This window comes from Lagopus muta, chromosome 1, assembly GCF_023343835.1.
Source record: "Lagopus muta isolate bLagMut1 chromosome 1, bLagMut1 primary, whole genome shotgun sequence".
Taxonomy (NCBI): domain Eukaryota; kingdom Metazoa; phylum Chordata; class Aves; order Galliformes; family Phasianidae; genus Lagopus; species Lagopus muta.
Genome location: NC_064433.1, coordinates 172,894,510 through 172,918,854, shown reverse-complemented (window position 1 = coordinate 172,918,854; position 24,345 = coordinate 172,894,510). Strand labels below are relative to the sequence as shown.

The following is a 24,345-nucleotide window of genomic DNA, read 5'->3' as shown; positions in this document are numbered from 1 at the left end:
TTTTTCAGTACCAGGACTTCAGGCCTATACTTCCGTATCTTCTTCCATAGTAACCACACATCCAAACTGAAATCCCCTACAATCATACTCTACATTTTGGTGCTGTACACAGCCCATTGCTCAGTCCTTTTCCTGTAACTCCATCACTCTGTACCCCCATCTGCCCGGTCCCTGTAACATTGGCTGTCAAAAGCCACTCAGTAGCATCAGGGACAGCTTCATCCTGGGACCACATAGGCATCTGCATAAGCTATTGATTGCAGGGCTCAAACACATCAGCATCCCAGAGTATTCCTGGAGGACCTGTGCCAGCTGGACTAGTGCCCCAAGTTGAACATGGCACTAGCATCCACACAAGTTGTTTTGACAGAAGGGCTAAGGTGTGAGAGAAAGTTCTTGATGGCCAATGGGCTTCCCATGGGCTTGTTGGCTGTCAAACAGTCAGCCATATGCTGTTGAGCTCCTGAAGCAATGTTTCTACTGTGTCAGAGCAGGAAGAAGGACACTTAATCTTTCATTAAAATAGTGTGATACACTCAGCAGTAAAATTCACCCTTTATACAGACAAAATTCATCCGACAGGGATGGGATTACCTGTTGCCTTTTGGGTGGCTTGCAGCTTGGGAAGTAGCCCAAGCCAAGTGGGATGTTTGGCTGCAGTGAGTTGGGCAACAGGCTGATTCTGATGGCAATACTGAGCCTGGGATAGAACCATGCTTGGACCTTTTCTTGCTGAGTGCTGAGGTGTCAATGCCAGTACGCCTGGAGAAGGCTGGCCGCATCTATGGCCTTCACCATTAGAGAGCCCTAGGATGAAGGTTTGGACTGCTCAGGCTTTGGATCAGGCCTCTGGCTTGGATAGTGGACGTTTGATCGCTGTCTGTATCAAGCCTTGAGTTAGGGTGATTAATGTGTTCTTCAGCTCCAGTAGTCTGCCCTTGTCAGCAGAAACATGACTTGCCTAAGAGTGGCCGCTGTTGTCTCCCAGTGCAACTCTGTAGTTATCTTCAGATCAGATCCTTTGCTCCATAGGGCTGTAAGATTTTAAAGCAGTGGGGTGTTTGTGTTCTGGGTGTTTCCCATTTTAGAATTTGTATTTTGACGTTGCTCCTCCTAGAAATAAGGAAACATGGAAGTTTTGTGCCTCTAGGGACATGAGAACTCTTACAAAAAGTACTTTGGTTTATTTTGATGGTGGTTGTTCTCTTCAGGACCTTCCAGAATTGTTTCTACCATATTAGGAGGAGAAAAGGATGCAAGAATCAGAAACGCCCTATTGCAAAATTCAGTTTATTTACAGAATTAGATTGCTTGTCTTTAAGAAGTTTGAGTTATTGTCATAAGCATCTATAAATAGTTTGAGTACTGCCTTAGTGCATAAATTCTTGCGGCTAAGCTTCAGTCCTTTTCTCAAAATGTAGTCTGGAGACTGACTATAAACTAGATAAACTGAGTACTGGTAGGTATGCCATTAAGTTCAAATCTTTTCATTTGTTGTAAAAGAAAGAATTGTTATAATGTTGGTATCTACTTTGAGTGATGAATCTGTGATATGTGATGTTGAAGTAGTCTTGGTTTATCACAATACCAAGAGTTTGGTTTTTTCTCCAGCACAGCTACCACTCAAAAGCATTATGGAAGAAACCAACATTTATTTGTTTTTTTCACAGAAAAAGCAGTGGTATATGAAAGAAAGTGATAATGAACAGGTTACCTTGGGCATGTAAAGCACACGAAAATATCTGTTGTTAAGTAGTAAAAGATATTTGCACCAGCATAAACTGAAATGCTGTTCAATGTTTCCTTTGCACATCTATCACTTCTGATGTACTCATTAATACATCAGACGTTCTCCTGTGTATTTCCACTGCAAATAGTAGGAAAAAATTTCTGCATCTCCAGAGTTGCAAATGGTTGTGCTTGTGCAGTGTTATTTATTATATTCATTCTTGATCATTGTAAGCCATTAGTAAGTGCTATCACACAGTGGAATAGATGGCTGTAAAGACTGAGTTCCTGTAGGGACTGAGCCCACCACGAGTAGATGTGGATTTGCAGGATCTGTGCCTGGAAGGATCAGGCTCACCCTAGCCTCTTGTCCCTGTACCCTTTGTTCCCACCCTTTTCTGCCTTTGTAACTCCCCATAGAGTTAACATCCTGACAGATAAACTGCCTAAAATGTTGCCAGACATGGATACAGGGCTAGAAGCAGGAGGTGATTTTGGCAGATTCCTGCTATTACATTTGTTGAGCTGGCAAAACATATTTACTTTCTTAAGCTTCCCCTCTTCCTGCCTGCTTCTGAATTTCAGAGCTAGTTCCTTCTTCAGGCCAATCTAACTTTTGCATCCTTCTCTCCTCTGCTTCAACACATCAGCAGTGGAGTTCTTGTTGCTGTTGTTGTTTCCGTGACAGATTTGGTCTGCAGAATAATTTGACAGAGGTAGATAGCTGAATTATTTGTTAGTAGGTGATTTTTCATTCACTGCAGTTATCTAAACTAGATTTGAATCAATTGTCCGTAGAAGGAAAATCCTTTCTCCTTAGGTATACTTTCCTCTGAATCCTTTGGCTAGTGTTTCAGCTGAAAGGAATACTAAATATTGTGTTCAAACTTTGCAGCAGCTTTTTCAGCCAGTTATTTTAAGTTCTTATACTATTTATATTTTAAATAGTTTAAACGGAAAGATGCTCAGTAGTACAACAAAGCAGGGCAAGACATCTGCCAACAGTCTTGTCAGCCTGCTGACAGCCTGAAACTAGGAATGACGGTGAAAGGAGCTACAGTTTGGTAGTGGGGAGCAAAGGATGCAGAGTAGTGGAAACAATGGAGACCTTCAGGAGCTATAAAACAGAATGAAGGGACAGCCACCTCAAGTGTAAGTATACAAATATGTGCAGTCTGGAAAACAATCAGGAGGAACTAGAGCTTACAAGACTGAATATCACTGCAGTAACAAGCATGGGATTAATAGGCTGGAGCTCTGTGATAGTAGGTGCTGGTTCTTCAGGGAAGAATTGGAGGGAAGATGAGGAGCAAAGGCTGCTATCCTGGTGAAGAAGCTTCTCATAACTACAGAGTTCTTCTGTGGAATGGTGGATGACTGTCTGAGTTTGTGGGTCAGAATCAGAAGAGAGGCCTTTACCCCATTTCTGGAGCTATTTAAGGCTAGGCTAGATGGTGGCCCTGGGCAACTTTGTATAGTGGGATGTGTCCCTGCCTATGTCAGGGATTTGGAACAGTAAGTCTTTAAGGTCCTTTCCAACCCAAACTGTTCTGTGATCCGGCAATACTGTGACTTTTAGGGTGATGTGATGACAGGAATCTGTTACAGGCCACCTGATCAGGGTGAGGAAATAAGCAAAGTCTTTCTGAGACAACTTGAGAAAGCCAGTGAATTGCAGGTACTGGTTCACACAGGGAATTTTAACCTCTTGATGTCCCCTGGAAGTGAAATCCGGTGGGAAACGAGCAGTCAAGAGTGTTCTTCAAGGGTGCTGGGAATCATAAGATCACCAATGTAAAATCATTTCCAACCTCCAAGATCATCCAGTCCAACCATCCAGCTACCACCAGTGTAACCCCACTAATCTATGTCCTTTAATACCATATCTAAACATTTATGGAACACCTCCAGGGATGGTGACTCAAGCATCTCGTTGGGCAGTCCATTCCAGCACCAGAACACTATTTCAGAGAAGAAATTTTTCCTAGTATCCAGTCTGAGGAATAATGGCTTGGTGATGCACAGCTGGATATTTTGCTCACTAACAAGGAAGAGCTGGTTGGAGTTCAGGATCCTGAGGAAAGTGAGGAGAGAAGGTGGCAGAATACAAACTGTGGACTTGAGAGTAGCTTTCAGCATATTCATGAACCTGACCTCTTAGATCACCACTGAAGACCAAAGGAGCTCAGGAAAACTGTTGGGTCCTTGAGAACAGCATCTTCCAAGTGCAAGAGCAGGACACACCAATCCTTAGGGGAGCAAGCAGTCATGTGAGGAGACCAGCTTGGCTCATCAGGCTCCTCATGGCTGAGCTCAGTGCTAAGAAGGCATTGGAGGTGGCAGCAGGGATTTGTTTACAAAGAAAGAATTTATACACATTGCCCAGGCATGCAATGATGGTGCAGAGATAGCCCAAATTATCATAACATTCACAGCTGAGGGATGACAAAGGTTTTCTCTTCAAAGCCAACAGCAAAGCCAGCTGAAGCAAGTGGCTGAACGAAAACCCATCTGAGAAACATGGGCCTCGTGCTTTGCTCTGAGCCAAGTAGCAGTGGCATCACCAAGCTGTCAAGTGCTGCCTGCTTCCTCCTTCACAAGAAATACAAAGGTCACAAATACAGAGAGATGACCACTGACATCGATGCTTGTGCACAAATGTCAAGGTCATACGTGCAATTGCAGGGCCACTGAGTTTCAGCTTTCCCACAGCTCAGCAGGGAGATTTTGGGGTGCTTTTCAGGCCTCTAGTTTGAAGAGAAATCTGAATGTGTTTTGTACATCTTGTGGGATTTCTGCAGTGACACACATCAGTTGTCTCCAGGGAGATGAATCCCTGGTAAGAAGCTTAAGTCTGTAATTGCAACTTCAGCAAAAATTTCAGACATAAAAAATCCAGACCATGTGAGGGACAGATACACAATTTTTATCCTGAATACATTCTATACTTTCAGAAATTTGCTGTCAAATGATGCATTAATGCATGCAAGAGGAGACTCTAAAGGGGTCGGAAGACATGATTCTTGTATAGTCCAAACATGAAGATGTTAGATGGGTTAGTATTATACAGGAATTGATGGAAAGATTGTTACTGCTCTCTGCTTTATTTCTGATTGTGAAGTTACAGTTGGTTTTAGTTTTATTTTGGAAGACTTGACTTGGAAAGACTCATAAGTATTCCTTTGAGTTCTTAAGTAACAGTAGCGCCTGACTCAGCACAGAAGTCTGCCAAAGGTATTGTTTTGCAGGAATTCTCTTATAAACCGTGATCCTTATACTAACATTTGCTCCTAATCTCTGGCTGTTTAACTCTCCTGTGTCTCTGTGGCTTTGAAGAGTCTCAGTTTGTATGTGGAGTAAATTAAACTTCAAAGAAAGTCTGTTTATCTATTTGTTTTGATATTGATTCCCTTGAGCAAGTTTTGTTAAGTAGAACCATACATAATTATCTTTCTTACTGCATTTCTGATTGTTATTTATGAACGTCACTAAATAACTGATCAGTTTGTCTTTTTAATCAGAAGGATAACTGTATAGAATTTCTATCCAATGTTCTTCCATGAGAGGTCTGCAGATAGGTTTGTTTCTGCATATATTCACAGTAGTATGTTGTATATTTTCAGAATCAGAATTACTCTGTGAGGATTAGAGAAGTGTCATGTATTGGAAGTAGTTTGAGGTACCTGACATCACATTTTGCAATTTAGCCCCTTATAATTAGAATTAATTTAGCCTCCTTTCTGCTTATTCAGTGAGCTGCCTTTTCTGAACATGTTGACCAAATCCAGAAAAAAAATCAAGAATGGGTAAAGATACTGAAGTTCCTACAGTACTTGTAAAGTGAGGCTGTTAGTGAAGAGTAAAGAAAAACGGTAGCATGGGCTTCTTAGGAATAAGAAAATCCATGCTGTGAAAACCTTTGCAAATGTCCCAGCCACAGGACAAACTGCAGTCACACCTTTGTAAGGGAATGTGCACAAAACTTGCAGTATTACTTATTTTAGAAGTGTTCAGAAGATGAAAATTGTCATTTATTAGTTCAGATGCAGGGAGACTGGTGCCAATACCTTGCAAAGGTGTATGTTATAATAATATTAATACAGTGCTTACCATCTGGAAGCTTTACAGACTTGAATTCTTTCAGCATTATTACATGCACATGCAAGAAAGATGTATGAGTCCTTTATTCATATTACTGGGCAAATTAAGACAGAGAAATTAACCAAGACACACACAAGATTACACTTGCAACCTGGATTGGAACTGGAAATATAACCCCATCTTCTTTTCCTTTGCTGCAAGAACCATTCTTCATCCAGATTGTTGGTAGCTAAATGGCATACTGTGAATCATGACTCAACTAGTTATTATTTGTAATGAGATTTTTAATTGGCAGTAAGTAGTAATTTTAAAATTGCAATGTCCTTGGATTGTTTTAATTTCCACAGGGTGCATATTTGTTGCTACTGATGCCTCAAGTGAGGAGAAAATTACTTAACCATAATTCTTTTTCTTTGAAGGATTCTGTTTGAAACAAATAACTTCAGCACACACTTCATCTGTGTGCCATCAGGATTAGCAGAATCAGAATCACAGAATGGCCTGGGTTGGAAGGGACCTCCAGGATCGTCAATCTCCAACTCCCCCAAAAGGGGCAGGGCCACCAACCTCTCCATTTAATACCAGACCAGGCTGCCCAGGGCCCCATCCAGTCTGGCCTTGAACACCTCCAGGGACGGGGCATCCACAGCCTCTCTGGGCAGCCTGTTCCAGCACCTCACCACACTCCTAGTAAAGAATTTCCCCGTCATCCAACCTAAATCTTCCCTCCTTCAACTTAAAACCATTTCCCCTTGTCCTGCAGTTACCAACCTTTTCAAAGGGTTGATTCCCCTCCTGCTTGTAGGCTCCCTTTAGGTACTGAAAGGCTGCAATGAGGTCATCCGGCAGGCATTCAATGCCAGGCTGGATGTGGCTCTGGGCAGCCTGGTCTGCTGGTTGGCAACCCTACACATGATGGGGGGGTTGAAACTAGATGATGTTTGAGGTCGTTTTCAACCCAGGTCATTCTATGATAGTGGCTCTACAGGAAACTTGCCTTCTGTGGCAAGTACAGTAATACTGGAATATAGTGGAGTAATTAGAATTGTTACTTCGATGAATTTTTAAGTAAAAGTTGTTAATAGAGACTGGATTTTTATGAGATGATAGAAAAAAAAGGAGAATATTTGTTAATAATTATATTTTAAAAAAAAAAAGAAAAAAAAAAGAAAAAAAGAAAACCAAAGCATTCTCTGTTATCAGTATTTTTTTATAAGCTCAGTAGTTTGGTCTGAAATACTTTGAAAATAAATGTCCCTGAAAGTGAACGTTGGAATTTCCTACAGAAGCATTTCTCATAGAATCATGGTGTGGTTTGGATTGGAAGGGACTTCAAAGATGACATCGTAGTTCCAGCCCTGCTGCCATGGGCAGGGACACCTTCCACTGCGGAGTCCCACCATGCCCAGTGTTAAGAATTCTCTCACAGTTGGTCATGGGGGTGAGTGGGGAACAGGAGCTCTGCAGCCAGCTGCCTTGTGAAGGTGAATGCAGAAGGAAACCAAGGGTGGAGGGGAGTGAATTTGTTTAAAAGCCCAAGAAGGACTGCTCCCAAGGATGAAGGGAAAAGAAGCAGAGGATTTGTCATGGGGGAGGATTTTGGAAACGGGGAATGGTTGTTTCCTGGGTAGTGGGACAGGAAATGATGTGAAGGAGTGTGAAAGAGAGCCAGCAAAGGGCAGACTGGAGAGGGGCTATGGAGAATAGCAGGGACGGGACTGGGATGGGTGAGCTGGGTGCACAAGATAAGTGTGCCCTTGTCTGGGCAAGGAAAGCGGCAAAGTGGAGCCTGGAACCAGAATAGGGATCTTGAGGTGGGAGAAACACAGCAGTGAGCTGAAACCAGACTGCGAGAGTCAAGAGAGAACAGCCTGCAGATGAGGGAGGTGAGAGACAGAGACCTCTCCCAGACACAGGTCTCAGACTTGGGGCTTGCTCCTGCCTGCTCCTGCCTGCTCCTGCCTGCACAGCATCCTCCTTGTCCCCATGCCCAGGGCCAGCAGCAGTGTGAGTGAGGAGTTACCAGGGGAGGGGAGCAGTTGTGTTCTGGGGGATGGACTCTAAGGTCTGTTTTACTTTGTAGCCACTGTAGGGATTTGGAATGAGGCTAATAGTATGTTGGTGTTGATAATTAGCATATGTAAGTATCTGCAAAGAAAAAGCAGATGAGTGAGAACATTCAAGTGAAATGAGAGGGCATTTATCGTATCTGAAAAGGCACTTACTGTGGGACCTGCTAAGTGTCTCTGGAGATAGGCTTTATTTTTGAAATGTGACAAACAAGAATGGCTGTGTTTTTAAACCATACTGCAAGGAACTGCTCTTCACTGGAAAGGAAAGGGTTGGCTGTCTTCTGTGACTGCAGTGAGAGGTACTTGCACCTCTCTGGCTGCACCTGTGCAAATTCCCAGCTGTGCTGTGCCCATAGTGAGAAATCCTGAGCTCTGTGGGCTTTGGCAGAGCTGCTGGGAATGGCAATTAAAGGGAGGGCTTTTTTTCATTTCTTTGACTAATGGAAAGAATGGGAGAGTCACACTACTGGCAACCTTGAGATTTGTTTAATTTTAGCAAATTCTTATCAAATCAATATGTTTTTACAATGGCTTTCTGCCTAATATTAATACCATTATATATAGTTCACCATACGGACTGTTATTGCAGTATGCACTAATTTTCTTGTTACAAAAAGCATATTTTCCTTCAAAGCAATGAAGTAGTTTCTACAAAGTTGGTGCCAGTTATTTTAATCAAGTATTTTTCTGATTTTTGCATAGAGATATAATGCTAGTGGGCTCTTCTTGCACAGCAAGCACATATCCTAAACATTTACATAGTAAATTTCAAAATTATTTGTACATACTAGTAAAGCTTGCCTCACTTAAATGCCATGCATTAAAAGTTAGACATGTATCATTATGTTTATATCCTCAGGGCATGATTTATTGCCATGAACTTTTATTTTTTATTACATGAAATCCAGAAGTGATATTTCAAGTTGAGATATTTTACAGTTGAACATGCTTACCTATTTTATAGGAGCACTTGAAACATTAGGCTGGGAGATCTGAATCTACATGTGATGTATGTGTGTGTATGAACATGCATAGTGTAATTTGCTAGTTAGCACAGAAAAAGGTCTTCAGAAAAGTCTCGTGACACAAATGATCAGTGATCAATGACAACAACACTCCCTCAGTCTCTTTTTTTCTTCTGTTTTAAACCATGCATGAATTAAGTTGCCCTTACTGCACATAGTTGGCAAAGGACGGCTCATTTGGTGCATCTGTCCTTATTCTTCTGCCACTACAGGCAAAGTAAATGAGAGGTTTGTTTCTGTCTGTTGAGTGACCAAGGTGGCCATTTGAGTGTGAATTCCTCTGTGTGCTGGAAAATGGACATACAGATTTTTATACATAAATCAGAATTAATGAGCAAGTGGATATATCAAGATATATGCCTGAAATCTGTATAAATACATGAATGAGGTAATTCTATTTCTTTAAACAGTGACTTGTCTCATGTGTCTTGCCCCTCCTCACAATATTTCTTTCTCTGTCATCTTTCAAATCTGATATCCAAATTCTGGTTTGTCTGTGAGGAAAAACAGAGTGAAGCAGACCCATGCACAAAATGCTGAGTCCCAGGGTTTTCTCTGTGCCTTCACTTGAACAGAGAGTAGGGCCAATTAGCTTGGGTCTGACTGCAGGAGAGAGAATCCATCCGTGTGATTTTCTCTATGTGCCTTGTATACGTGAGGGTTAATTTTAACATACCCAGGCTCTTTAAAATAGTCTGCTTCAATGTAATCCTTCCACAGTTTTATTCATTCTCTTCCTAAAAGTAAAGGAAATAATGTGTGACGAATATTATTGTCACAAATGTAGCATTTACTCCTGGTTAGAATGAAGGAGGATATAATAAATTAATACATGTGAAAATTCACTCTACTGGTCGCCATCCTGGAATCTTTTTATCCCATGCAGAAGACTCATTTAGTCTGGATTAGTAGCTTGATCCTGGTTGGTTTGGACTGAGTACATAGAAATCATAGTGCCCACAGAATAATATTTAAAAATTCCTTTATATTTTTTGCACATTGTTCCCCTGTTGCATGGTGACATTTAATTTTGCGAAGATACAGCGCACCAAAACAGAAATCTCTTTGCCCAGAGCAGTTCCTTGGGGGCTGATTCTTGTCCTACCCTTTGTTCTGCTCTGTAGGACAACAAATGGGTATATAACTCCAGAAGCTCCATTCAGTTTATGGAGATCTTTGGAGACATGTAAATTTCACTAGCACCTGCTGTATTTTGTGTTCAGAAGGCAGCCAAAACCATAACTGCTATATGTGCCCTGAAGTGTCTTGGTTTTAATAATCCAAAAGTGTTTAGCGTGGCTCGGACCCCAGAAGATAGGTAAAATTAAGGATCTGGACTGGGGCCAGATATGCAACACAGGTAACACAGATAGGGACAAGAACAGAGGTATTGTAGAAATGTAGGCCCTCCCTTGCCCAAATACTTTTATATTTCATATTAATTTTAATGTTATTTAATATATCCCATAATTTTTTAATTGCTGCTCACCATGAGTGACAGTGACTGAGTGACAGCCATGCTTGCTGTTACATTTAAATTCTAATTCAAAGTGTGTTGGATTTGTTCTTCAGATTTGACTAAGCTTGACCAAGCATAGCATGGCTAATCCTTACCATTCCAGATGATGGCCAGAAAACAAAAGCTTACCTAGCAGGGAGTTCAAAAACTCTGGAGTAACATTAAGTATTTAACCCAAAGCTACCTTGTTCTGGGTGAGTTCTGTAGCCATTAAACTCTTATGTAAGAACTGGTTACAAACAGCTTACAAAAACAGATTCTCTGCTCTGCTTTGTACACTGGGTATACTGTCCAAGTGTGTGGGGATGTGGCTGCAGGAGTGCTGGGCTCAGCAGCCTGGCAGCGCTGAATCCAATTGGGAGCTGATTGCTTGGATCAGTTTTCTTGTTTCTGCCCTATGTGTAGGGTTTAAGCACCCAAATGTGTGGTTGACTGGAGCAATGACTGGCAGTGTCTCAGTGATGCTTGGTCCCCACCAGGGTGATGGTTAGCTGAGAAGATAGAGGACATACTGACAATGTCAGAGCCCCTTTTTCCTGTGTATATGGAAAAGATGTCAATGACAGTCTTTAAACTCCTAATTTATTAACAGCTTTGTGCACCATTTCAGATACTCAAAGCTTCATATAATTTTGTACATACTTTCTTACTGACACCCAAACAAAGGCATTTATTATCAGTGGGTTGCCATGGATCACATGGATCTGGGAATAACAGCCCATTATGCTAATATAGCTTGTCATTGTGTCTGATGAGAAGTGATGTCCCATAACAACATCTCATGTTTGGAACTAATAGAATTTACAGTAAGAACACAGTTTATGAAACAACACTGGCACTGTCTACGCTCTTTCCTTTGAAATAACTTTTTGATTCTATACTTACTTAGAAAATCATTTGTGTGTTTTTGGGGTTGGTTCTGTTTCTAATTTCTTTCTACAAGGAGAATTAGTTTTTACAGAAGTGTTCTGGCCTAGTTACTTAATGGTACAAATATAATTATCTTCTCCTGTCCCCTTGGAGCCCGCACTTTGTATTATAAAGTACACCATGGAACAGAAACAGGACAGTTTACTGGATGCAGTGAATTTCTTCATGCTCTATAGAAGAAGAATGAAAAAAATCACAGCCAGTAGATAGAATATCTAATTGTGTCTAATTGTGTAATGTCATTCCCACAACCTTCCTTGTATGCTCAAGTATGAAACTGAACTTAATTTGGAGTGTGCTACTGTGTAGGGAATCTTGAATCTTTATGTTGATTCAGCTTCCTTCAGTAGCAGGCGAGCAGGCATTTGCAGGTGATCTGACCCAGGCATCATAGGCAAAGATGTGATTCTAGCCTCTTCCAGATTCTGAGGACAGTACATCTCAGGTGTACGTGGACATGCTGTCAGTAATGGCATTTCAGCCATAATTCCTCTGTGTTCCTCAGGCATCCACTCAGACAGTGGAATATGATGGAGCTCATCACAGGGCTTCAGAGAGCTTCACTTCTCATTATAAGCAATTTCTTATGGCAAACTTCTAGTTATAAGGGATATTTTAAAGTTATTCTGGCAATATACCTTCTCATTTGACTTTTTCTTTTTAAAATATTCCCTGAGAATTGAATCATCCAGAAGGTTGCCTCCATTTTAGTGTTCTCTTGAGGTCTAGTCTACAAAATAACCCTGAAATCAAAATAACCTCTCCAAAGTGTATTTGGCATGTTTGCATGGTTGGAAATTATTGGACTTACTGTGATCAGAGTCTCTGATCACAGAAGTTACATCTGTACTGGCAAGTACAAAGAAAAATCAAGTACTGATGGGCATTCAGTCTTCTGTTTTGTGATAGTTTGTGGATTAGAGATAGAGGAATCCTTCTTAGAACATCTGTATCATCCTTTTACCAATGAAAGATTGTTCTCAGTGATATGTTTTCTACTAATGTATTCAACGAGTCATATATTATACAACCAGAAAAACCATTGTGTCATCCAATCTGTTCTCCCCATAGAGCAGGCTTTATGGCTTCTCTGAATTAATTTCTGTTTGAGCTAAAGCACATTTTCAAAGAAAAAAAAATCTTAAATTTCCACTAATGGAGGAATCGGCACCACCCTTAATGGCATTTCTGTAGTTAATTTCCTTTCTTTTCTGTTTAACTTCTTTAATGCATTTGTCTAGTTCAAAATTCCAGCCATTGGATGTTAATGAATGAAGAGCTGTCTATCAGCAAATTTCTGCTACTTTTCTGTGTTTAGCAGGCATGGAAATCTTCTTGTATAATCTTTAAGCATCCTTAGGGTTCGTGTGGCACCTGACACACTCAAACGAAGCTTTCCTGATAGCCAGCAGACAGGGTGCAGTTCAGATGAGCTGTTTAGACGTTTTTATTAGAACGTGATGAATTATGCCTGATTGCTTGTATTGTCTAGAAAGGCATTTTGGGTTGAGTGGCTCAGTGTGTCTGCAAATAGGTGACTCCTGGCATTAGACAAGTTGATGAAATGACCCAATAACTTTCTCATGGTCAGGCTAATCTAACCTTTAAAACAAGTTTTCCGGTAATTAATTACAGTTGCTTTTCCTGAATGTCCTCTAGTTCATCAGCATCTTTCTCAAGTTACAGGCACCAGAATGGGACTGAGCATCCAGCTGCTGTTGCAAAGCCTCTGGCAGTGCAGCAGTAGAGGTTTCCTGTTTTTGCTTTTGTTTATACTGCTTGAAAAGGCTCTCCATAGCTCTTCAGGTCACAAGAATAGCAGCCTGTTTTCAACACATTAGTCATCCTGGTCTCAGGCCTTTTTTGTAATGAGTGCTTCCCAGGAATAGAAAGACTTATTCCGTCCTTGTGGCATGCATTCTTTCTTTCTGGATATGCAATTCTGTATATGTTAGAATTAATATCTCTTATATACTTGCATATAGTTTTCCTAATGCTATTCAAATTAGAATGACTACTTTACTGTGATTTTCTGGCAACCACTGTTAATCTGTTTTCCTGTGAACTCCATAGAAATGTGTTGTTTCTTTTTTTCTTTTAGTTCATGAATGGAAGGGGTAAGATCACTGAGAAGTGGTCTTTGTAACTCCACTAGAAGCATTAGGGTATGATTCCCCCTTAAGCCAAGTGAGAAGTATCTGTTATCTAGCTTTTAACTTGTTCTTGTTGTAATACATTGATTTCGTGGTTCTAATTTTGCAATTTGGTAAGGTACCGATCCGATTATCGAATAGAAATACAAGACTCCTTCTTTTAACTTTGTTAACCAACTTTATAATCTTATAAAAAGATACCATTACTTTAATAAAATCTACTTTCCACAAACCTATGCTTATGGCATTATTAAGTTAGAATACTTCAGTTCTTTATGAATCAAAGCATCTGTTCCTGAGGATATGTGAGGCTCCCTGTGTTACAGTTGCCTGGATTGTCCTCGTGGACACTTTAAAAAGATGATTACAAGGTAAGTTTAGTCCCACCCCTCTGTAATATTGAATGTAACTTTTAATATTCCATAAAAATAATTGTTTATGATTCTCAGAATTTATTAAGCTCTTAGGTTTTTCTGAGAAATTATTCTCTTTTCTCAGTGTTGAAGGTGTTTGAGTATTAGGAAAATTGGATAATCAGCCCAGGAACCTTTCTTCATTCTCATAACTAGCTGCTGCAGGCTTCATCTCTGCAAGTGTCTTTTCCTTGCCTTTGACGACAGGAAAGCATAAATGTGTGGTTCAGACTCATGTGTGATGCTGCTGGGTTTCTAAGTGAGGGCAGGAAATCCCATCCCCAGACTTCTGGCATCACAGGGTCACCAGAACTGTGCAGAACAGAACTGAGAGATAAAATGTTTGCTCTGGTTTGTCTCAGTTGAAGCCTTCTCTCATCAATTCCTATTTCATTTTGTGTTATCTATAGGAGCAGGTGAGACACTAAACAACAGTTCAGTAATGTATTTCTGGCAGTAACTTTCAGTGATATTTAGACATCTCAATATATGGAAGGAGCTTTCTGTAATGGCTTCCTGACCAGCAGGAGATCAGTGTCCTGTCCATGTTCCTGTCCATGCTGTGTGGGGGTTTTGCAGCTGACCAGTATGTATGCACATCCCAGCTAAAGCCCACATGCTTCACTGATCTGCTCAAGTAAAAGTCTTTCACTTAGCGGATGTAGGTGAGCTAGACAACCAAAAAGCTTCACTAAGCTAATGTGGATGGTAAAATCATTCTTGTCTTGCTCTTTATGTATTTTGAAATATAAGGAGAAATACTTACATCCTGGGGTCTGAGTCTAATAAAGCAGCAAATGTTTGCCTTAATAGCTAAGAAGCCAGGGAGTTCACCTTTTAAGGAAAAGCTATTACCATGTTGTTAATAAGAGTTACTAGACATTACAGCATTGTAATAGTGTATGGCTAACAAGAGATGATACACTGATGGTTTTATGTTTGGTTTCCTATAAGCAGAGGCCAAATAGTATTTAATTCAGTATAGAAGCTAGACAATGCTGTGAGTGTGCTGCTGCAGTAGTAATAACAATAATGATTCAATCAAAGGAAAGAGTAGAGGATTGATCATAGTTATTAATCCTGATTTTGGCTGCAAAACTTTTGCTCTCGTTTTTCTTTGTATAAATGTTACTTTGTTTGCTGCTTTGCAGGGGATAATATGAATGGATTAGTCTGACTTATTTTCATGCTAGTGTTGATTCACAAAAGTCTCACTGTGCTTTCATTACAGAAAGCTTCATAACATTTTGTGAAAGTTTTCTTGTCCTGCAGAGGTGTAGTTTGCCAGCTCACAGTGCCAGCTCGCAGCTTGGTTTACTCCTGGTATTGTGCCATTTTCCACCCACACAATCAATGATAATGAAGCCTCACCAGCAGCAGCTGAAATGCAGCGTGATGCAGTTGGTTTGTACAGGATACTCTTGAAGAGTTTAGAGACTTGAGAATGACAATCATCTCTTAACAGCCTTGGATGCCTGTCTTTGTTGTCAGTTCTTCCTCAGCAATCACTAGAACTGGATTCATTCTGCCTTAAGCTAAGACTGTAAGAAAGATTTCATGAATCACCTCAAAGCATGAGTCTCTCTTCACTTACTTTACCTGGAGCCTTGATGGCTAGGTTAAGCTCAACATTTGGCTTGTAAGTGGCTAAATTTGAGCCTTTCCCTAAAAGGCAGCAATTAGGTGCACCAGGAGATGTGGTTAAGGAAGTGAGTGCAGTTTTAAAGATTTGTCTTCAGTGTAGTACTACGTTGTGAAACACAATAGTTTAAAAATGACTTCATGTTTTTTACAGTGTGAAATCAGCAAAAACCAATAAGAAGTCAGCTCTTAGCCATAAGCAGACTATTGACTGTTCAGACCGTGCACTTGCAGGAGGAAATGAGCCATAGCCTGCTTCTTTTTGTGCAGTAAAAAATGCGTTTGGTTACAGGTTTTCATACACTGTGAAGAAGCAGCATCATCCCTAACCAAAAGGCTGTTTCCATTCCAGTAAAACACATGAGTTTTTATCAGCACAAACCAACATTTGTCTGTAGTTTGGAAAAGGAATTGTGGACTGATAGACAAAAAAATTCATGTAAGGTTCTGGTTCTATCATCGGAGATAGGTATTTGAACTGAAATAGGACTAGAGTGCAAACATGTAATATCTTTTCAATATTCTGTCTTGCCCATGCTCTCACAGTTTTATTGTAGAACATTTAGGAAGAGAAAGAAAGGTATCCTCTCTCCAAGAGAAAATGTATAGGGATGGGAGATGCAGGTCACATCCTCCCTGTTTGCTCGTCCTTCTTTTGGAAGTAACCATTTTGTTTCTTTTGGATCCTTGTAGTCTTGTGCTTCCTCGGCGCTTTTCCAAGTTCCCTAAAAATAATTCTTCTGCTAACACCCATCAGCCACAAAACGACGGGAATATCTTCATCTCCATGTCTCTAAAAGGAAAGCAAACCCAACAAAACATCCATTTGAAAAACTTACAGGAAGCTATTTTCTCATTCACTGAAACCAAAGGAAAGGTTTTTAACTTTGCATATAGAAAAGTATAAAAGAATGTGACATCCTTATTTAAAACTAAAAGCTTTTCTATCAGAACTTGGAGCCCAAAGAAAATCTGTCAGAGTTTCAGAAATGCAGTACTTTTTGTTTTAATTGTTTTAAAGTCTGTCGATCTATTCATCTGAACATGATGATCTGATTAGATCTTCCCACCCTTATTTTAAAGCCATTTTTAATTTTGGAATAACAGGTAAAGATAACAAAGCATTTGAACTCATATAGGAAAGGCTCCCATATAGTTATTATCAAGCCAGTCTTCAAAGAGGCAGCTTTTCCTTACAGTATAAAGCACAGAAACTGAAAATGATTTATGTTTGAATTGGAGCCATCAGAGGCAATAAACGTATTTCCTTTACTGAGAAGTCATCCCCAGATGGAACGCTCAAATGGTAATTGAAAATCTCTTTGGGATTCTCCCATGTCAGTTAGCTTTTTTATTCTTTAATCATAAAACCAACTAAGAAAATTCTAAAATAAATCCAGCTAAAAGTGTTTCTCTATGTTATATGCCTAGATTCTCATATATCTTCAGCTCATACGCTACAGTTTATGCAAATAAGAAAGCAAAAATCTGGGAGAGAAGGAGCAGAAAAAGAACTGATGAGCAAAGAGAATGGGCTGGGAGGTATGGATTGCTTTCCTGCATCACTCAGATGTCTTGCAGGGATCTGACATGAGAACGCTGGGAGCACTGTTAAGCAGCACAAACTCTGACCATTGACTCACGAAAGGGAGAGAGGGAAAGTCTACATCTTACATCTTAGTTACTAGGAGTTTTGCCAAGTCAGTGAAAAGGGCTGTAGAAAGGGGATGAACGTAGTCAACAGGATTTCCTGTACGTTTGTTTGTTTTGGCTGTTGCCTTTCTTGAGTCCCCTGTGTACAGAGACATGCTCTGTTGCAAGAGAACAAAATGTGTGCCACCCACCACTTTGTTCTGAGGGGTCTTATCTCAGTTGCCTCTCTCCTGCACAGAGTTGCAGTGCCTATATGTGAATTACAAAGCTTTGCACCAATCTGCTGGCAGCTGGAACGTGACCAGAAGGCTGCTGGTGGCCAATAAAACAGAGCAGACAGTTCCAGCCTTTCTGAGGTGCCAGGCTGAGCTCCATCACTTAAAGCTGATCGGAGCTTTACCACGCTCAACCAGACAGGGCATGTCAGTGTGTGCCTGGACTGTTCTGTCTCCCTGAGATTGGACAGAGGGATCCACCTTAACTGGTTCTATATTAATGGTGTTCATCTCAAAAGATGGCTCCTTCATCTCCGAGCGGAGCATTCAAGCAATTTGCACAAATTTGCACAAAGCACCCACAGAGAAAAGCATGCCTCACAAGCCTTCTTTTTCTAACTGGGTTGGTCAGTGCTTATTACGCTTCACCAGCATCTCAGCCCCTGCGTAGTGGCTGCATTAATTAGTCTCCTGCTTTCTGGCTTTGCAGTTCCCTGTGTTCACAAAGAATTTACAATCTCTTATCATAATAGGAAAAGAAAGTTTGGAGTAAGATTGCCCAGCCAAGTCTGTGTCCTGTTGTTCAACAAGTATTCTGAATGAATATATCTAAATGTAACGAGCATTTCTTCACAAAGCCTTCAGACGGAAATAATTTAGAATGTTGCTGTTATCTCAGTTGCATCTGAGCTCCAGAGCACCAAGCTCTGGAATGCCTTTATCACTGAAAATATCTCCTCCTATCTCTTCCCCCATGCCATTTTACACCAGTATCTTTCCCAAAGTACATCTTTGCACATTTAAAGAAACAGAGGAATCTGAAATTTATGAATTATCATTTTCTCCCTTACAATTTAAGCATAATCAAGTATGTTGAGAATTTAAATTCAGAAGGTCTCAGGTCATCTCTCACAACCTTTTCTATTTTGTCTTCTATACTGAATAATAACTCCTCTGCCATGGTGACTCATATGCTGTGCCCAGATTTTCATTTTGCAAGGAATTGTTGCATAGCAGACCATCTCTCTGGATGCTCAACCAAAGTGACTCTTCCTGAAGAATCCATATGTGATTTGGGGTAGTATTATGTATGTATGCACCATTTTCTTGCATCAGGACAGCAGCATGGAATGATGTAGTGTCTTCTCCCAGAAATTACTTGATTGGTTTGAGAAAGAGTCATCACATCCTAGTGTTATAAAATGTAAATTCACTGAGATTTGTCTTAATTACAGTTTTGGAGACAGCTTTGTCCTACTGAGAGAGAAAACAAGTTTGATCTTTTTGCTACAGAAACTTTACACTGTATGTATGTTGTGTCTGTAACTGCAGTGTTTGTGTACATATTGCTATCAGTGAGCGAATTTTGCTCTGCAGAGCAATCCTTTCACTTGCAAATGAAATAAGCCATCCCTGTCTATCCCTTGACTAGACACTGTAATCTTTAATAATTAAAGCACAAAGTTGAAATGAAAATCAGATCAAAGATGGACAATAGAAGAATACCAAATAAGGATTCTCAAAATGAAAGCTGCAGGTCCATAACATTTCCTGAAGCAGGAAGACAGGATCAAAAGACAGATTATTATTATCATTTTATTTTTTTTAGTTTATAAGGAAAGAATGGTAACTGAATAGAAATGAATTCCTAGGGAAGAATGTTAGTTGCTATTTTGCAAGTACAGAAAGCAAAGAATTAAAAAGGAGTATGTCTGTGGGACCTGGGAATCCCCTCTGTTCTGCCCTTTGTTCCTGTTCCCTGTGGTGTGTCAGATAAAGACAATTAAAAGGGATTGGATTTTTCACTGAGTCTTTAACCTAGGATGCGATTTGAACTCAGATTTCAAAAAGATGTTAAATCAGTCTGGGTTCAAAATAAGGGCTGGAATACAAAAGAAGAGCAGTATATGTGAAAACTGGAGTGATTCTTCTTGCTAATCCAGAAGTGATTCTGTAATAAACCCCATTTAGCACAGTCAGAAAATAGTTGTCCTCAAGCAAGGCTTTGGGTAGCTGAGAAATTGGTAAACCAGGGAGTAAATACACCATTTCTCAGTCACCCCTCCCCTCTTCCTTACTGCATACTTACAAAATATAATTTAAGCTAATTATGAAAAATGTTAAAGTAGCTGTTTGCATGCTTTCTAACAGCTTCTAAGGTCCATATAGAACCTGTTGTATGAATCTGCCTTAAGTAATGACTCTGTAGACATAGCTTTCCTTCTCTAGTGCTGGAAATCATTTGTACTTCCAGATCGTGAGCTAGCTTGCATTCCCCTAGGGATGAAGAGATCTGCAATTACTTTTTGAATGTGCATGTCCTGTATGGAGAATGTTAGCTGCAAATGCTACATTTGACTGAATCTATTGCTGCAAAACATGCTTTAATATAAAAAAAATGATAAATAAGGTGTAAGCGAAGTATGTAAACAAACTATGTATTGCATAAAGCTGATTTTCTTTTAGAAAGGAAGACCAGCACCTGTACCACTGTAACTTTTACCTTCACTTTCCAAATAGTCTCGATGTGAGACTCAAATAGGCACTGAATCCTATCTGTTGATAGGATCGATATCAATATTATCAATAAATGATAATCCTATGATAATCCTATCATTTATTGAGTGTAAATCCTCCTGAGCAAGATTCAGAAACACTGAAACATTAGATAGTAGTAGTATCTGTTGCTCATTGTGAAGCTGTGTATTTATTTAAAGGAATTAATTCCTAACGTATGTATTGCAAGTCATTCACACTGTGCCTATTAAGTTTATTTTTGTTAAAATATGCAAAGGAATTGTGAAAATAATACTTCCATTGAAGTATTACTTCCTCCACATTACCCATGGGAATCTTACTATTTCTGGACTGTGACTAGGACAGAATCTTCTAGACCTTTAGTTGGCTCTTCTTCATCAAATTTCCCTTGAATTCTGGTCTCTTTACACAGAATCATAGAATTACAGAATGGCCTGTATTAGAAGGGACCTCAAGGATCATGAATCTCCACCCCTCCCACCACATGCAGGGACCAACCTCCCCATTTAATACCAGACCAGGCTGCCCAGGGCCCCGTCCAACCTGGCCTTGAACACCTCCAGGGACGGGGCATCCACAGCCTCTCTGGGCAGCCTGTTCCAGCACCTCACCACTCTCATAGTAAAGAACTTCCCCCTGACATCCAACCTAAATCTTCCCTCCCTCAACTTCAAACCATTTCCCCTCACCCTGCTGTTATCAACCCTTTCAAAGAGTTGATTCCCTCCTGTTTGTAGGCTCCCTTTAGGTACTGAAAGGCTGCAGTGAGGTCACCTCGCTTTACCTGTCAGACTCACAGTAATCTGGGAATGTTCTGTAAAGGGCACACCAGGCACCTTTTGCTAACCTTGGCACAGCGTACTGTGTCCTTGCAAATTAAGTTCCTGACAGTTTGGTTAATAATGTGTTTTTATTATTACAACAACAGTTTTAAAACAAAGCGCGTTTTCTTCAAGAGTCATTTCAACAGATGCATAATTCAGATGTATAATTATCCTTAAGGATATGTGGTTTGTCACTGACTCTTGGCATGGGAAAAGGACAGATACTGTGTTGGTTTTATCTCAAGGAATTTAGACTGTGTACTGTCAGCCAAAAGGCCTTAGTTACAAAACAAAACGCATCCTGCCTTGTCTCTGTGCTTTGCTTTTCTATACTAATTGCTTTCAGCTTGAATTGTATGATCACGCGTGTGTTTGATATGCGTGTTTTGTTTATGTGGAACTCCATTATCCTGTCTCATGTTCTTGGAGTGCCTGAAAGTAGTTTCACTAATCTGTCAGCATAGTATGTACTTGTGGATAAATATAGACGTGCAGCCTCTCTGTGAGTGGTCATCATCATATGCTGAAGCTAAAAATTACCCCTCTGGTTATGGAAAGGCTGATCTGATCCGGAGGCCTGCGCTAGCTCGCACTTTGTAGGTCTTCAGCACTTGTCTATTTGAAAAACAAAAACCAAAACCTGAACTAAAACTAAAAGCAGTATGGACCAGAATGATGGAGAATTTGTAGTGAAGTGTGATACGGGATTATGAAGCAAGTAACTTCCTTTTAATTTCAGTTAGAAAAGGATTCCAACTTTTCTAACTTGAGCGGAGCATTTCAGGTATTCGCAGGCTCATGGATATTACAGTAGCATGTTGGAGAAAGTCCAGTGTGATCAGCTTTATAAAGGGGCTCGGTAGGTACAAAAATATTGAGAATACGTGTTGTGGTTTGTGGTATTAGTCTGTTTGTGGTTTGCTTTAGTGCAAGTATGATACAGTTAACTAGAAGAATGCCATCTCTGTTTCTTGTGGTTAAAGATACTGAGAATTCAGTAGCTGTTTGGCTGTCGTGGTATCCAGAGCAGTGTACTCTTAGGTTGTCTTCATCTTTCTGTTGTTTTGCTTTATCTTAGAGCCTTATGAAAAATACCTGGCATGTAAATCATAGCAGAGACTCAGAATGGTAGCTGAATATTGTACTCGTTCCCATTATCACCTTACTGACTGTGGTCAAACTGCTGTACTTTTTCTATATCTATAACTATTATCTGTAACTACACTCAGAGAAACTATTATACATGGAAAAAAAAAGCAATGATTTTATTTCAGTAATTCATTCTGTGGCAATGGTATGTGAATGTGGTGGTAAGGGTTTCTGATATTTCATTGCTTGTCCCATACTTCTAACTTGTTTTTAAATGCTTTCAAATGCATAATAGTGAGGAAATGTTATGGTTATAACCTGAGCTAAATGAAAATAATCTGTAGGAAAAGCAAGGAGTATTCTTTGAATACTTTGAGGGACAGCTTATTGCAGATAGACTAGGAAATAAGGAATGTATCCTGTTAACAACAAAATTGGTTGTTTGAGAGAAGTAGCCTTCTGACAGAATTGCACTCCAAAATGGTGCAGCCATCTTACACCAGATAAAGCATAGTGCATTTTTTTCACAGATTTTTGTGGGATAGGTGATGTAGATATGTATAGAGCTTACCAGCATTGACTTGCAGATTCCCTGCTTTGGTAGGGCCCTTGGGCATCTGCACTGCCATGGGCTCCTGTTCTCTGCATGGGAATCACCATTTGTTTTCCTTGGGAAAGAATTATGTTTCTCTAATTGAAATGTTTATTTTAACTCAGTATTTGTATGCAGACCAGCACCGTACTGTATGTTAGTAGTTCAGACTAAAGGTTTCAGTGGCCCATTCTGGTAATTCTCCATGTAGGAGAACAGTATTATTTTGAAATTAAGTAGTGAAAACTTTATTTGTCAATGAAAACGGCATTTTTAATTGAATATAATTCCTCTGTTAACATCCCACCTCTGCCCTTCTGGAAAACCCACACTGACTTCATATGGTGTTTTTGCACATAAAAATTGTGCCTTTTATTTAATAGGAAAGTGTTTCTCTTGCAGAGATGGCAAAAATGTGGTTTTTTTTTTCCATTATTGTTTTTAATGCTTGCATTATAATGTATCAACACAAAAGGGCCAACCATGGATTATTTAATACAAAAATGTCTTAGATTTTCAGTTTAGTCAGCTGTGATGTAGCAGTTAGAGTTGACAGTTTCTCCAGCTTCCAGAAAATCCAGAAGGATCAGCCCTTTCTTATAGCAGAAGACACATCACTTCATGGGCTGAGGGCTGCATCTTGAATTTTTTCTTTGATGGGGAATTCACACTGCCACTCCATGGCTTGCCATTTTTATTCCAGTTCATATTGGTGACGTGATGTTTTGTCACTAGTAATGGTGCAATCCAGCCCCATATTGGTTCAGTAGGTCCTGACAAACCTTCATACGGTGTTCTTTCTGTTCCTGTGAAAGCATTCTTGGGATCTACCTGGTGCAAACTCTGTGACATTCCAAAATTTTCCTGTGCATTGAGGCTGTTATTCAACTCCACACGCGGTTTCCTGGTCATAGTCTTCCAATTTGTGTGGATCAGATGATCAATCCACTCTATCTCACTGTATTACTTTTCTGCATGACCATCTGGAATATGGCTTGTCTTTCGTGTCGCTGTCACCACTACTGAAACACACCACCCCCCACCTCACTTTTTGGTCTCCATAAAAGTTCCTCAAGGGTTGATGAATGTCAGGGGGTGCAGTTTTTTCTGCATGAAGGGATTTGATGACACAGTTTTGCTTTAGTTGCACTTCCATGCCAGATGCCATTCTATCAGAGTGCCCCTCTGCTGCCATCTGTCACACAGTAACAAATTATAACGGCGCAGGAGTAGGAAGGTTCAACCTCTACTGCCATACCACCAACATCCACCTCTGACACTGTGGGCCAACATTATAAAATAGGAGGCATTACTTTCAGAGCAGCCTTCATAATAACATTTCTCTATTGCAGTCTGCAGTTAACGAATGAATCATAGAATCAGTCATGGAGTTGCTTAAGTTGGAAAGGACCTTGAGGATAACCTAGTACCAACCCTCTGCCATGGACTGGGTTGCCACCCACTGGATCTGGCTGTCCAGCGCCCCAGCCTGTTCCAGTGCCTCACAGCCCTCTGAGTAAAACATTTCGTCCTAACACCTAAGCTAAATAATGCCATTCCCCCTTGTTCTATCAGGCCAGGTTGCCTGCCTGCTTGTAAGCTCCTGTATGGAACACCTCAGTGAAGTCTCCCCAGAGCCTTCTCCAAGCTAAACAAGCCCATCGCCCTCAGCGTGTCTTCATAGGGGAGGTGCTCCAGCCCGATCTGGATGCGCTCCAACAGCTCTGCATCCTTTCTGTACTGGGGGCCTGGACGCAGTACGCCAGATAGGGCCTCACAAGAGCTGAGTAGAAGGGGATAAACACCTCCCTCTCCCTGCTGGCCACCCTTCTGTTGATGCAACCCAGGATAT

The 24,345-nt window shown here is 40.4% G+C and overlaps 1 protein-coding gene across 8 annotated transcripts in view; it reads left to right on the top strand.

The window, feature by feature from the left end:
• The window catches only part of FRY (FRY microtubule binding protein), a 237,615-nt gene that overhangs the window by 79,824 nt on the left and 133,446 nt on the right, over positions 1-24,345 (top strand). The window contains exon 1 of one of the 8 annotated variants that reach the window (XM_048934591.1): positions 21,371-21,671. The exons of the other annotated variants lie outside the window; for them this stretch is intronic. Coding sequence (XP_048790548.1) covers positions 21,611-21,671 — 61 coding nt within the window. The 5' untranslated portion in view covers positions 21,371-21,610. Of the gene's footprint in view, positions 1-21,370; positions 21,672-24,345 lie in introns of those variants that run through there. 8 annotated transcript variants of the gene reach the window in all.